The sequence below is a fragment of the Symphalangus syndactylus genome, chromosome 12 (assembly GCF_028878055.3).
Source record: "Symphalangus syndactylus isolate Jambi chromosome 12, NHGRI_mSymSyn1-v2.1_pri, whole genome shotgun sequence".
Lineage (NCBI taxonomy): Eukaryota > Metazoa > Chordata > Mammalia > Primates > Hylobatidae > Symphalangus > Symphalangus syndactylus.
The window spans coordinates 97,888,282-97,901,842 of NC_072441.2; the positions used below are offsets into that span (position 1 = coordinate 97,888,282).

General features: G+C 37.1%; 1 protein-coding gene across 5 annotated transcripts in view; it reads left to right on the forward strand.

Moving 5' to 3' along the window:
- Nucleotides 1-13,561, forward strand: part of FIRRM (FIGNL1 interacting regulator of recombination and mitosis) — a 57,467-nt gene that overhangs the window by 24,159 nt on the left and 19,747 nt on the right. For all 5 annotated transcript variants that reach the window (XR_010117616.1, XM_063627201.1, XM_063627200.1 and 2 more), the window contains 8 exons: nucleotides 1,803-1,883; nucleotides 3,523-3,587; nucleotides 7,180-7,328; nucleotides 7,844-7,973; nucleotides 9,404-9,590; nucleotides 10,427-10,509; nucleotides 10,864-10,915; nucleotides 12,589-12,678. Coding sequence is in view for 4 of the 5 variants with exons in the window: in XM_063627201.1 (XP_063483271.1) it covers nucleotides 1,803-1,883; nucleotides 3,523-3,587; nucleotides 7,180-7,328; nucleotides 7,844-7,973; nucleotides 9,404-9,590; nucleotides 10,427-10,509; nucleotides 10,864-10,915; nucleotides 12,589-12,678 (837 nt within the window). In the remaining variant the exon portion in view is untranslated. The remainder of the gene's footprint in view (nucleotides 1-1,802; nucleotides 1,884-3,522; nucleotides 3,588-7,179; nucleotides 7,329-7,843; nucleotides 7,974-9,403; nucleotides 9,591-10,426; nucleotides 10,510-10,863; nucleotides 10,916-12,588; nucleotides 12,679-13,561) is intronic.

Consider the following 13,561-nt stretch of genomic DNA (forward strand, 5'->3'; position numbering starts at 1 on the left):
TTTGCCAGATTGAACCCGGGCCACCAGCCATTGTAAAATGGCAAAGCCTTAGCTGCTGAGCTCCAGCACTAGGCAATTTCCATTGTTCTTTCCAGAAGGAGCCCAGAGCAGCCAATTTTGAGCTTGCAAAGGCTCAAGATAATTTTTAGAGCTAATTAAAACATGAACCCCCAAATTCCTGTCCTCTGGATGGTAGAGACAAAGAGCAAGTACTGCCATGTGGTTACAAGGTCAAGCTCCTAAGGATATTTTTCAACATGTGGTCTCTGGGCAAGATGAAAGAGTAGACAGTTGATCTGAGTAACAGAAAAGCTAAGAAAGGGAGAGGAGAGAATGGGAGAAAAGCATTGCTTGTGGCAGGGTGGGGAAGGTGAGGAGCTCAGGGAGGCCTGAGAAAGACCCCTCCATTGCAGTGACACTGAATCAAGTTCAGGCAGCACTTGTCTGTAGTGAAGGGATCTTTTTCAGCAGTTCCATCAGCTCAAGTTTCCCCTTTTGGGGAGGATAAAAGCTCCCCATGTCCCATGATTCTGTACATGCCTAATCCTGTCACCCACAGCCATCAGCAAGAGTGCAAGGCCGAGTAATCCAAAGAGAATAGCAGTTAATATCCTGTAGTGCCAAACCAGTTCTTAGCCAAGAGGGACTTTACTGAGGGGGATCTCTAACCCCCTAAATCTTAAGAAGGAGTCTAATTTTCCTAAGTTGAGCCACAAACCAAAGTTCAGTCAAGCATCCTTTCCTTTTATTAAGAGGGGCGTTTAAACCCACCCTGTCTTAGGAGAGACTCTAACTCCTGTAAGTTAGGCCTCTAACCCAATCCTCTTCATCACCTGGGTACCCCACCACTTAATGAAAGTTGACTAATTGGTGCTGCAGTCTAATTTTGGGGGCTGGAGGTCTCCTCAGTATTGTCCCTATGGGGTTTGCCAGGAAGTTATTACTGGAAAGAGGTCCTGATCCAGACCCCAAAAGAGGTCTGGATCTTGTGCAAGAAAGAATTCAAGGTGAATCCATAGAGTAAAATGAAAGCAAGTTTATGAAGAAAGTAAAGGAATAAAGAATGGCTACTCCATAGGCAGAGCAGCGAAAAATGTCACATTGCATACCTATGCTAGTATTTCTGTAGACTGTATTTCCAGAAATTGAATTGCTACTCAAGGTGTTTTAACATTTCAAGTTTTAATAATAATGTATTATTTTATGCTCCCACCAGTGGTAAAAGAAAGTGCTTGTTAACTTACTTCCTTACTAGTGTAGGGATATTATCCATCTTTTTAATCTTTGCTAATCAAATAACCCTCAAACCTCCCCCTTCCTCAAATATATATAATTAGGTTGTAATTTGAATATTTTTCAGTAGTAGTTTATTGGCAGTTTGTTTTGTCTTTTTTGTGAAATGTGTTTTTATGTCTTTACCTGTTTTCTTCTATATATCATTCTTTCTTTGATTTGTAAGACCTTTTTCTTTTGACCATCCGTTAAATTGATCCCCATGTAACAAAGAATAAGGTATTTAAATTTCTTTCACTTTCAGATCAACCGAGAAGGATCACCTCTTTTGCCATCATAGGTTAAGATTTCTTTTCAGTAATGTAGAATTTAATTTAATACCTCTGTTGTCATTTGTTATTTGTATTGCACCTAATCATTCAGAGTTATATTTTCTTGGAAAAATTTTATACTGTGTTTAAGAGGGTTTTTGTTTTGTTTTGTTTTTAGAAAATATTATCTCATTTGTAAGCTTAGCTAATTTTATATTCTTTTCTTATTATGCTTTGTTATTTCCCTTTTTGGATCAGGATAATGCTGACTACAGATTATTTCAGAAAACACTCAAATTGTGTCGTTTTTTTGCCAACTCCCTTTTGCACTACGCTAAGGTAAGGCTTTATTATACGTTACTTTATTTAATTGTAGTCCTCTCAGAAAACGAATTATTATCCCCATTCCACAGAATAGAAAGCTCAAGCTCAGATAGCATATAACTTGATCAAGTCACATATCTAGAAACTGGTAAGGCTGGGATTTAAGTACAGGTGTGATTTCTTTATCATTTATGGTTAGACAATGTCTTAGAAAGTAAAAAAAAAATTAGTTTTTATTGTATTATAAGATATAGGAAAAAGCTGATGGTCATTTGAAAATTTTTAAAGATTCCCCTGATAGAATTGATTTTTTCAAAAAGACAAGCAGCATAGTTAGGGAAAACTTTGCCTCCCTACACACCAAGTAAATATCAGATGGGTAACTACCCATCAAGTGCCATTGGTGCATTTCCTACAATGTGTCTTTGCCACTGGAATACAAACCCTGCAAGCTGCAGGGAGCCCAGTGTAAGAAGCAGCCAACTACTCTTAAATGGCAGCTGCCCAGAAAGACCAATTTGGATGGCAGTGTATCAGTAGCCAGGGTACCAGCCATGGCATTCTGGCTGCAATAAATCGTCATTGGAAACCCTTATCTTTCGTCAAAAACAGAAGAAGACAAGATCAAAAACAAATTGAACATGGACAATGTTTTTTTAAAAACCAGTAATATCTTTTACTAATAATGTTTTGTTCACTGGCTGCTGTAAGCATTCTCTGCTCATCTTTGCAAATGATCTGCCTTGATAACTTTTCTATTTATTTATTTTTTTGAGACAGAGTCTCGCTCTGTTGCCCAGGCTGGAGTGCAGTGGCATGATCTCGGCTCACTGCAACCTCTGCCTCCCAGGTTCAAGCGATTCTCCTGCCTCAGCCTCCTGAGGAGCTGAGACTACAGGCGCCTGCCACCACACCTGGCTAATTTTTGTATTTTTAGTAGAGATGGGGTTTCACCATGTTGGTCAGGCTGGTCTTGAACTCCTGACCTCAGGTGATCTGCCTGCCTTGCCCTCCCAAAATGCTGGTATCACAGGTGTGAGCCATCACGCCTGGTCGACAACTTTTCTATTTTACAGTTATTGCTACTGTTCTGATGACTCTCAAATATGCAGGCCTCTTTAAAATTATGACACAGTTTTTAAAGTTTGAACATTGTGGTTAAATAGAACAATGAGTTTTTTAGCCTCATCCTCCTTTCATTCTCATGTTAAGAATTTTTTTTTAGTGCTGGGCGCGGTGGCTCATGCCTATAATCCCAGCACTTTGGGAGGCCAAGGCAGGTGGATTACCTGAGGTCAGGAGTTCAAGACCAGCCTGGACAACATGGTGAAACCCCTCCTCTACTAACAATACCAAATTAGCCGGGCATGATGGTACATGCCTGTAATCCCAGCTGCCTGGGAGGCTGAGGCACGAGAATTGCTTGAACCTAGGAGGCAGAGGTTGCATGAGCCGAGATCACACCATTGTACTACAGCCTGGGCAACAAGAGTGAAACTCTGTCTCAAAAGAAAAGAAAAGAAAGAAAAACAAATAATTTTTTTAAAAGGGGGCACATTCAGGATTTTATTTTATTTTGCATACCTTTGTGAGATTATATGTACTAAAGAGACACATTTTTATGCAAAGAATGAATAGAGTTGTTTTATTTTAGGAATTTCTTCCTTTCCTCTCTGATTCTTGCTGTACTTTGCACCAGCTGTATCTTCAGATACACAGGTAAGAAGAATGCTATATCGTTATTAAGATATAACAATGCCATCTGTGCCATGCAGTGCTTAAGTACCTACCATTTTACGATAAAACAGAGTTTTTCTTAAAGTTTTAGTAATTTTTATCTGCTAGCTTGAAGTAATTGGAGATAGAGGCTTTTGAAAGATATATTCCACATGAGTTATGCTTATCTTTGTATTTTATTAGTACCTTATACAGGAGCGATAAATAATTAGTAGGTGATAAAATCCAATGGCAAATATATATATACACAAATATACGTATACCTTATATATACCTTTATTTTTATATTGGCATTTTTTAATCTTTATTTTTATTTTGTTTTTATGAAGTTTAAGTCACTTAGCCTCCATTTAAATTTAAATTTTGATACCTTTCTGTAATTCACTTTACAGGACGGTCTTTTTTCTGAAACCATCTCAGAAAAAAATGGAATTACAGAAAGGTATCAAAATTTAGATGGGGGCTAAGTGACTTCTAAAATTGATGATTTCCTCCAAAGAGCCCTAAATTTGACACAAAGTGAGTTCATTTATCCAGCAGTCCTGTTGCAGCTTCATAATTCATTTAGTGTCCCAGACAACTTTTTCACACCTTTCCTTCCTCAAACTTCCTGTATCTCCCAACACCTTCCCAATTCCTCATTGTCAATGACCTCACTTCCTGTGTCACTGAGGAAAAATGGAAGCAATTAAAAGAGAGCTGCTGTATGTTTCCTCTAAAACATCTACTATTCTATGTGTATCTAGACCCATATATTCATTCCCTCACTCCCATGAGTGAACTGTGCCCCTAAGACTAGCCTCTCCATTGTGCATTGGATTTCATCCTCTCTCACAGGTTCAGTGACCTTGCACCAGCAATTATTCCCTTTCCCTCTTGCATCATCAGCCTTTCCTCCACACTGGGTCACTCTCATGAGTATACACATATGCTGTTATTTTTCCCATCTTAACAATACAAAACAAAATCTCTTGACTCTACATCCTCCTACAAATACCCTCTCATTTCTCTGCCTTTCTTTACAGCAAAATTTCTAGAAAGAGTTGTCTTATACCCCTGCCTCATCTCTTTCTTGAATCTAGTCCAATCAGGCTTTCTGTACCAACACTTCATCAAAATAGTTCTTGTTAAGGTCATCAGTGACCACCACATTGCTGCATCCAGTAGTCAATTATAGTCCTTCTGTAACCTGTCAGTAGCACTTGATCCTCTTTTTTGACACTTTGTTCTGTTGGTTTCTGGGACATGTCTCACTGTTGGTTCTCTTCTAGTCTTACTAGCTGCTCCTTTTCAGCCTCCTTAGCAGGTTTCTCTTCTAAGTTAAGTGTGTCCCAGCACTTACTCCTCAGGCCTGTTATCTATCTATTTTCATTTAGTCTCAAGACTTTAAATTTATGTCTCCTTTAATGTCTAACTACCAGTCAGGACATCTATACTAAATTGTCCCAAACTGAACTCTTAATTTCCACCCATATCATCCTCATACCCAACAAAATCTCCTTTTGTAACTTCTTTATTTCAGTTTAAGTGACAATGTTATTCTTCAAATTGATCAGACCAAAAAACCTTGCCCCTTTAACATGTTCTGTCAATGTTACCTTCAGGGTACACACACACACGTACATGCACTTCTCATCTCCTGAACTGCTACCATCTGATCTGACCCCCTATTATTTTCTTGCCTGGATTTTGCAAAAAAACTTTCTATCTTTGCCTCGCGCTAGTTTGTTCTCCACACAGTAGCCAAAGTAAATGATAAAAAACATAAATCAGATGATGTGCCTTCTCTGCTCAACCCCTCAGATGACTTTCATCAATAGAACTTCTTGTCTTTCTTTCCTTGTTTTATTTTTTTTCTCTACAGCACTGAATTAACCTCTGCTATATTATTTACTTGTACACTTGTCTGTTAACTGTCCCCTTTCATTAGAATTGTAAACTATAAAGACAATGACTGTATATTCTCTGTATTACTGTATCACCCACTCATGGAACAGTGCATGGCATGTATACATAGGCACTTAGTAAACATTTGTCAAATTAATTTAAAAATATTTGATTGAAAAAATAAATTCTTGAAATGATGCTTAGTAGATGTAATTCAAGTCTATGGAATTTCATTACTATGATTTATTTGTATATCTTTTATTTACTTATAATTTAATCCTCACAGTAACTCAGAATCAGTGTCACAAATGATGAAACTGAGTCTCAGGGAGGGCAAATGAATGAACCAAAGTCATGTAACTAATTGACAGATTGGTGGTTTTTCCATCACTCTACAAAAACCTCAAGTGTTTATCTTAAGTGCATACTTTAAAATGCTGTTATCCTCTGCTAGACAGAGTTTTCTCATGTATTGGCAAGTTTACAATTAATGTGGCAAAAAATATAGAATACATATCTTAGTTGACATAAGTTTTGATTGAAGTTTAGTTTAAAATCCAGTTACTGAGACATTTTCATGAAATAATCTTTCCATTCTTCAGTGTTAGTATACGGTTTATTTCTTGTAAAGCTCTTGCTTCTGAGAAACTATTAATTCATAGTAAATTCAGCTTTCTGCCTATTTAAAAACAACTTTTTTTTTTTCTTTTTTGAGACGGAGTTTCACTCTTGCTGTCTAGGCTGGAGTGCAATGGTGCAATCTCGGCTCACTGCAACCTCCGTCTCCCAGGTTCAAGCGATTCTCCTGCCTCAGCCTCTCAAGTAGCTGGGATTATAGGCATGTGCCACCACGCTCAGCTAATTTCGTATTTTTAGTAGAGACGAGGTTTCTCCATGTTTGTCAGGCTGGTCTTGAACTCCCAACCTCAGTTGATCCGCCCGCCTCAGCCTCCCAAAGTGCTGGGATTACAGGCGTGAGCCACCACACGCGGCAATTTTTTTTTTTTTTTTTTTCTGAGACAGAGTTTCACTCTGCCGCCCAGGCTGGAGTGCAATGGCACGGTCTTGGCTCACAGCAACCTCCGCCTTCTGGTTTCAAGCGATTCTCCTGCCTCAGCCTCCCGAGTAGCTGGGATTACAGGCATGCACCACCACACCCAGCTAATTTTTGTATTTTTAGTAGAGACGGGGTTTCACCATGTTGGCAAGGCTGGTCTTGAACTCTTGACCTCAGGTGATCCACCTGCCTCAACCTCCCAAAGTGCTGGGATTACAGGCATGAGCCACCACGCTCTGCCTAAAAAACAACTTTTAATAGAAATAAGCTAGAATTTATCAGTAATAATCTTTTCAATATACATTTTTACTTTTGATTTAAGATTTAGATTTTTATAGTATTTTTAAGGATATTGTCAAAATTATATCAGTGCCTCAAAGCAACAAAGATTTCTCTAAGATTATCAGCTTATCATTTTATAGAACTATGGCTATGTTTAGTTTAGAGATCTTGATCCAATTCTGGTATCAATTCAGTACTTTGAATTTTGTTTTATAAAATGCACACTTATTTTTAAAAATTTAGTTTTTAATATATTTTTACTACCAGAACATCAGTTTATAGTACTTACTCTACCTAAAATTAGAAGATAGCTATTAATGAATGAGTTTTTTTTCTCTCCCTGTCCAGCAAGTTTCCTCCAAGCCTTTATGCTACCAGCATTTCTAAAGCACACCAAGAGGAAATAGCAGGTGCTTTCCTAGTGACACTGGATCCACTTGTCAGTCAGCTGCTCACATTTCAGCCTTTCATGCAGGTGGTTTTGGACAGTAAACTAGGTAAGCTTCAAAACAGATTTAATGATAAATCATCTATTATGACATGTTAGAGACAGTGATTTCCCCTAGCCATTCTTTTTTACAATTAAGAAATTTTCATTAAGTTTCTTTTACTTTCTTTTCTTGAAACATATTTCTTATTTAAAAATTATACCTGGCTGGGCACAGTGAATCACGCCTGTAATCCCAGCACTTTGGGAGGCCGAGGTGGGCAGATCACCTGAGGTCAGGAGTTCAAGACCAGCCTGACCAATATGGTGAAATGCCATCTATACTAAAAATACAAAAATTAGCTGGGTGTGGTGGCATGTACCTATAGTCCCAGCTACTCAGGAGGCTGAGACAGGAGAATCACTTGAACCCAGACAGTGGAGGTTGCAGTGAGCTGAGATCACACCACTGCACTCCAGGCTGGGTGACAGAGTGAGACTTTGTCTCAAACAAACAAACAAAAATTATTCCTTTACATATTCATCAGATTTCTGCTGAATTAATGTGTTTTTATTACATGTAAGACCTGCCATGTGAACTACAGTTTCCACAATGTCTTCTTCTGGTTGTTGTCATGGATAAGCTGCCATCTCAGCCTAAGGAAGTGCAAACCCTGTGGTGCACAGACAGCCAGGTCTCAGAAACTACAACCAGGTAGCAAACATGTTTTTATCCAGTCATATTACCAATGGTTGAGAATGCCCTGTTGTTTGGAATGGTCTTGAAATTAAGTTTGTGGGTTTTTTTTTAATGAGAAATTTATGTTAATAGTTATTGTGTAGACACACACACATATACATTGCTACTTTATAAAAATAGATAAATATAAAATATATAAAACTATATTAGATGCTAAAAATATTTTAATATTTTAATTTTGTTCAGTATTGCTTAATAGCATTATAAACATTGATTGTAATAGAGTAGCTGTAAGTAGAAACATTTAAAAATGAGCTCTGATAAATAGAATACTAGACACTGTAAGGTATATCCTGGCAAATCTAACCTTTAATCATCTTCCTTGCCAACACCATAGTCCAGGCTCTAGTTTCTTTCTTCCCGGATTACTCTGTGCTCTAATTTTTCACCTCTTCCTTTATCCCATTCTATGTACCACAATGAGGTTAGTCTCCCTAAACCTGGCTCTGAGCTTCCTATTCTGCTCAAAAACTGAAACATGATGTTAGAACTTCTCAGCTGGATTTAAAGCCTGTCCCATACTGTTGTCATCTTCTACTTTTGCTCCTCATTCTTGTGTTCATTTTCAACACATATTCCTTGCTTCTGTCACACTCCTTATTTGTGTGCTTTTACTCGTGCTTTTGTCTTCTTTACATACTTACAATTTGAACAGTTTTGTTTTGTTTTGTTGTGTTTTGTTTGGAGCAGGGTCTTGCTCTGTCACCCAGGCTGGAGTGCAGTGGCACGACCATGGGTCACTGCAACCTCAACTTCCCGGGCTCAAGTAATTCTCCTACCTTAGCCTCCTAAATAACTGGGACTAATGGTGTGTGCCAGCTCTCCTGGCTAATTTTTAAATTTTTTCTAGGGATAAGGTCTCACTATGTTGCCCAGGCTGGTCTTCCAACTCCTGGGCTCAAGTGATCTTCCCGCCTTGGCCTCCCAAAATGCTGGGATTACAGGCGTGAACCACTACACCCTGCCCATAACTTGACTATTTTTAATTTGTTGTTTAACTCCTCTAAGTTTCTTCAACCATTTTAATCTTAAAATGACTCTTCCTTGTCTGCTACTTATTTTCTGTTTTCCATATAATATCTAATTTAGCTATTTAAGTTTCAAGTTCCTTGAGGAACTTTGACTTTGTGTAACTCAGTACCAAGATAAACAGTTGGTAAATGATGCAAAAAATGTCCAGGAAAATTCTCCTTTAAGGAATTTCTTTGACAGTGAATATATTTTCCTTTTATGTGTACATATTCACACATGTTGGAAACTATTGCTGATTATACCTCTTGAAACATTTTCTGCTTAAACAACCTTCCATGTTACATATTATTATTATATTTGCTAATTAGTAAATGTTATTAATGTTGGGTTCAATGTTCTCAATTTCCCTGCAGGGTATCTCTACTCAAAGCCATTTTCTACAGTTTTGGGCAGTGTTCTGGTGAACTCTCTCTACCTGTTCATTTACAGGGATTAAAGAGTAAGGGGAAAGCTGAGGTGGCTGTCACCTTGTATCAGCATGTTTGTGTTCATCTGTGTACATTTATTACTTCCTTTCATCCCTCACTGTTTGCTGAACTGGTAAGCATATTACTTAACTGTGCTAAGCTAAGGTTACACTTTTGCTTTCTCTTCATTGAAATTGTGGTTCATATACAGAAGAAAGTGTGGGTATACTTAGTATATTCCTTTTGAATGAAACTTAGTTGTGTCCTAGAAAATGGTAATCCCAGATTCCTATGTTATTTAGATCTAATATTTGGCTAAAATATTTGAGAAAACATTTTGGGTGGGGAGGTATGCAAAGACAATGTGAGAAGAGGAAAAATATGTAGTACTCATGTAGTAAGTTTCAAAAGAAAAGTATGTAGTAAGTTTCAAAAGAAAAGTAAATAGCTTGTAGTATCAGGTCTCATAGATCTCAGACATAATGTAGATTTTCAAAAAAATAGAATTTGATTTGAAAAGAGGTTAAGAAATTCTAGGAATTTGATATTTGTAATATCTGAAATTTAGGGATCAGTAGCATTTCAGATATTACACAATATCTAGCACCTATTAAATATTGTATGTGAATAAAGGCAGAAATAATAATATAAGCATATATGTTATTTATGTTGTTTTGAATATTTCAGGCTACTTAGAGAATCTTTGTGGATCCTAGTGATTGAGTTACTACATTTAAAATCATGTTGAACTCTCCATAGCACAGCACAGTACTTAATGTATAGTAGGTGCTCAATAAATATTGAGGGAATGGCAGTGTCCTTTCAGATACTAGAAAGTAGAACTTTCCCATTGAGGATCTGTTATTTGAATTCTGATAGTGCTTTCTTGTTTTATTTTGAGAAATATAATATTATTGCTTATTGTGAACTTTAGTATTTAAATAAATTAATTTTTCTGTTTTTGATTAGGATGCTGCTCTGCTGAATGCTGTACTTAGTGCTAATATGATCACCTCTTTGTTAGCTATGGATGCATGGTGCTTCCTTGCTCGGTACAACATATTTGCTTTTTTGTTCTTTGGATTGGTTATTAGTAGTGACAGTAAATAATTTTATAATTGTAAGCTTATAGAAAAACTATGTTTCAATAATCCTTTAAAAATAATTCCCAAAACGCTTTGATTTCATATTACAGCATTAAATTAGGAAACAAGTTCTTTCTTTGGTTCAAGCCAATAGATGAGTACTGTTTAGGGAGTTTTGTATATTGTGATATTATTTGGTCATGGAAATAATGGCAGTTTTTAATGTCCTCATCAGAATATTTTTAGTGCTTTATGCAAGTTCATCTCCTTGTGTTTCTGAGTAATTGTATAAATGTAGTTGCCTTCTCTTTTATATTGCAGATATGGGACTGCTGAACTCTGTGCACACCATGTCACCATAGTGGCTCATCTGGTGCGTAGAATTAGAAGGCCTAAAATACCCACTTTATATGCAGTTCCTTTGGGGATATAATAATCTTTAAGAGTGTGAATATCAGCGGGAGAAATATCATAGTAACAAGATTGTTTTGACTGTCTTTGTCCTGTATTAATGCTGATACTTTTAAGAAGGATGTACTAAAAAATCGTTAGTGTGAAACTGGGGATGTTTTCTCATATTCTCAGGATTTTATGTAATTTCAGTAATTGTTCTGGGAAGGAAAGACTGGGTTAATTGAGATTACATTTAAAATTGAATGCAAAGTAGAAAATAAGAGCGACTTGTAATTGATGGCCAAGAGGTCTCTCTCTTCTGTCTCTCTAATATGCCTCAGACAAGCCGACTCTTGATTTTGTTGTATTTTTTTTTTAAGTCAAGATGATTTGAGAGGAACTTGAGTTTGACATTGATAGATGCTTTTGGTAAAAGAAGTCATGTTTTATGAATAGGTACAGACAGAAAATTAATAATGATTTCATCTTCTTAACATTAACATTTTTTGCTTTTAAATTCTGAGGTGTTTTATGTGTTCCATATAAGATGATTATGACCTATTTGTTACGTATTTTTGTCCCTGGCCTTTAAGATCTTATGTGGGCCATACATCTTTTGTTTTCTAATAGTCTTACTGTATCATATATTTCTTGGTTAACCTTTAAAGGATTTTGTAGATCAGATCCAGTGAGGTGCGTAATAACCTGAACAGCTGACATCCATGTCTCCATGGCTGATGGTCTGGATTATCACTAACACACTTTACTAAATCCTTAACATATCTTTCACAAAGCAGATAAAGTGATTTTCATGTTATGTGTTTTATGTCTCAAGTTTCCTTTAAATAAAAGCTTTCTTAGTGCATTATGGTGTAGGAATGGATTTCTTCGAGTTCATTACGATAAAAGTTGATTCCAGGATGGAATGATATTATATTATGATAGGAATTGATAAAATTGAGTTTATAAAATTTTTTTGTTAGTGGTGGTTTTTTTCTTAGAGACAGGGTCTCTTTCTGTCACCCAGGCTGGAATGCAGTTGTGTGCAATCATAGTTCACTACAGCCTCACTTCTGGGTGCAAATGGTCCTCCTCCCTCACCCTACTGAGTAGCTGGGACTACAGGCATGCACCACTATGCCCAGCTAATTTTTAAAACTTTTTGTGGATATGGAATTCTTGCTGTGTTGCCCAGGCTAGTTTCAAACTCTTGGGCTCAAGCAGTCCTCCCACCTTGGCCTCCCAAAGTGCTGGGATTACAGTTGTGAACCATCACACTCAGCCCCTGTAACATCTTTTAATGAAGCTTCTGTCTTGTAGAGTTTTTATCTACCTCTCTACTATTGTTGTTAGATCTGAAAAAGTTCCATGAATTGTCTTTGAGTAGGAGGACTGACATACCCAGTTATCATCAAAATGATAATTAGAAGTAGAAATTACAGTGTTATTTTTAAATATAATGTCAAAATTTCAGTCTCATTCTAAATTTAGATTCATTGAAGATAAGAAAAGCCCCAAATTAAAAGTCAGTATTACCTACCATCTTTTCCCCTAGAAAGAGCTGCTATTAATATTTTGGCATATTCTCTTCTTGTAAAAATTCTGATTCTAAATTAGTCAGTCTCTTCTCTCCTCTCTCATGTCTTTTTCCAGATAAAGTCGTGCCCTGGAGAATGTTATCAACTCATCAACCTATCAATACTGTTGAAGCGTCTCTTTTTCTTCATGGCGCCACCCCATCAGGCAAGGAGGGATATCATCTTTGTCACTGTCTATGAAGCTGCTTAGAGTTGGATTCAGACTCCTTTGATAGCCTTTTTTTTTTTTCCATTTTTAAAAATTTATTTTATTATTTTTTTGAGACAGAGTCTCGCTGTGTTACCCAGGCTGGTTTTACAGTGGCTCGATCACAGCTCACTGCAGCCTCGACTTCCTGGGCTCAAGCAATCTTCCCACCTCAGCCTCCTGAGTAGCTGGGACTACAGGCACATGCCACTACGCCTGGCTAATTTTTAAAAAAATTATTTGTAGAGACTGGGTCTCACTATGTTGCCTAGGCTGGTCTCAAACTGCTGGGCTCAAGTGATCCATCTCTTCCTTCCAAAGTGCTGAGATTGCAGGTGTGAGCCACTCTGCCTGGCCTTGCCTCCATTTATTTTAAATTTAAATATTGGTGTGATCTAAGCATAAATTTTTGACATGTTGATTGCTTTGCTTATTGCTGGGTATAGATTTTGATGTCCTTGCTTCGAGTTATAGATAATTATTCTAATTCTATCTTCCTGAAATAGATCTTTCCCCTTGTTTTTCATATATATTTGAGATACATGAAATGAAATGGTTCTATATCCCCTGCCCCTTTTATTTTGAAGAGCTAGAATATTATTTTTGCTTTTAATGGTCTTTACTTACATAAACCTGTATGGCCTAGTGCAGTCCCTCAGACTGCTCACATTGGAACTGTTGTAGGAGCTCTTTTAAAAATATAAGTTCCTGGACTCTAATCTGTGGATGGGTGGGTATGGAGGCATGGGTATGAAGTAAGGCTCAATAATTTGTTTTTGTTGGTACTGTCATTAAGTTCCTGCGTGAGTCAGACTTGGATCTAAGCTTGGAAACTACTAGA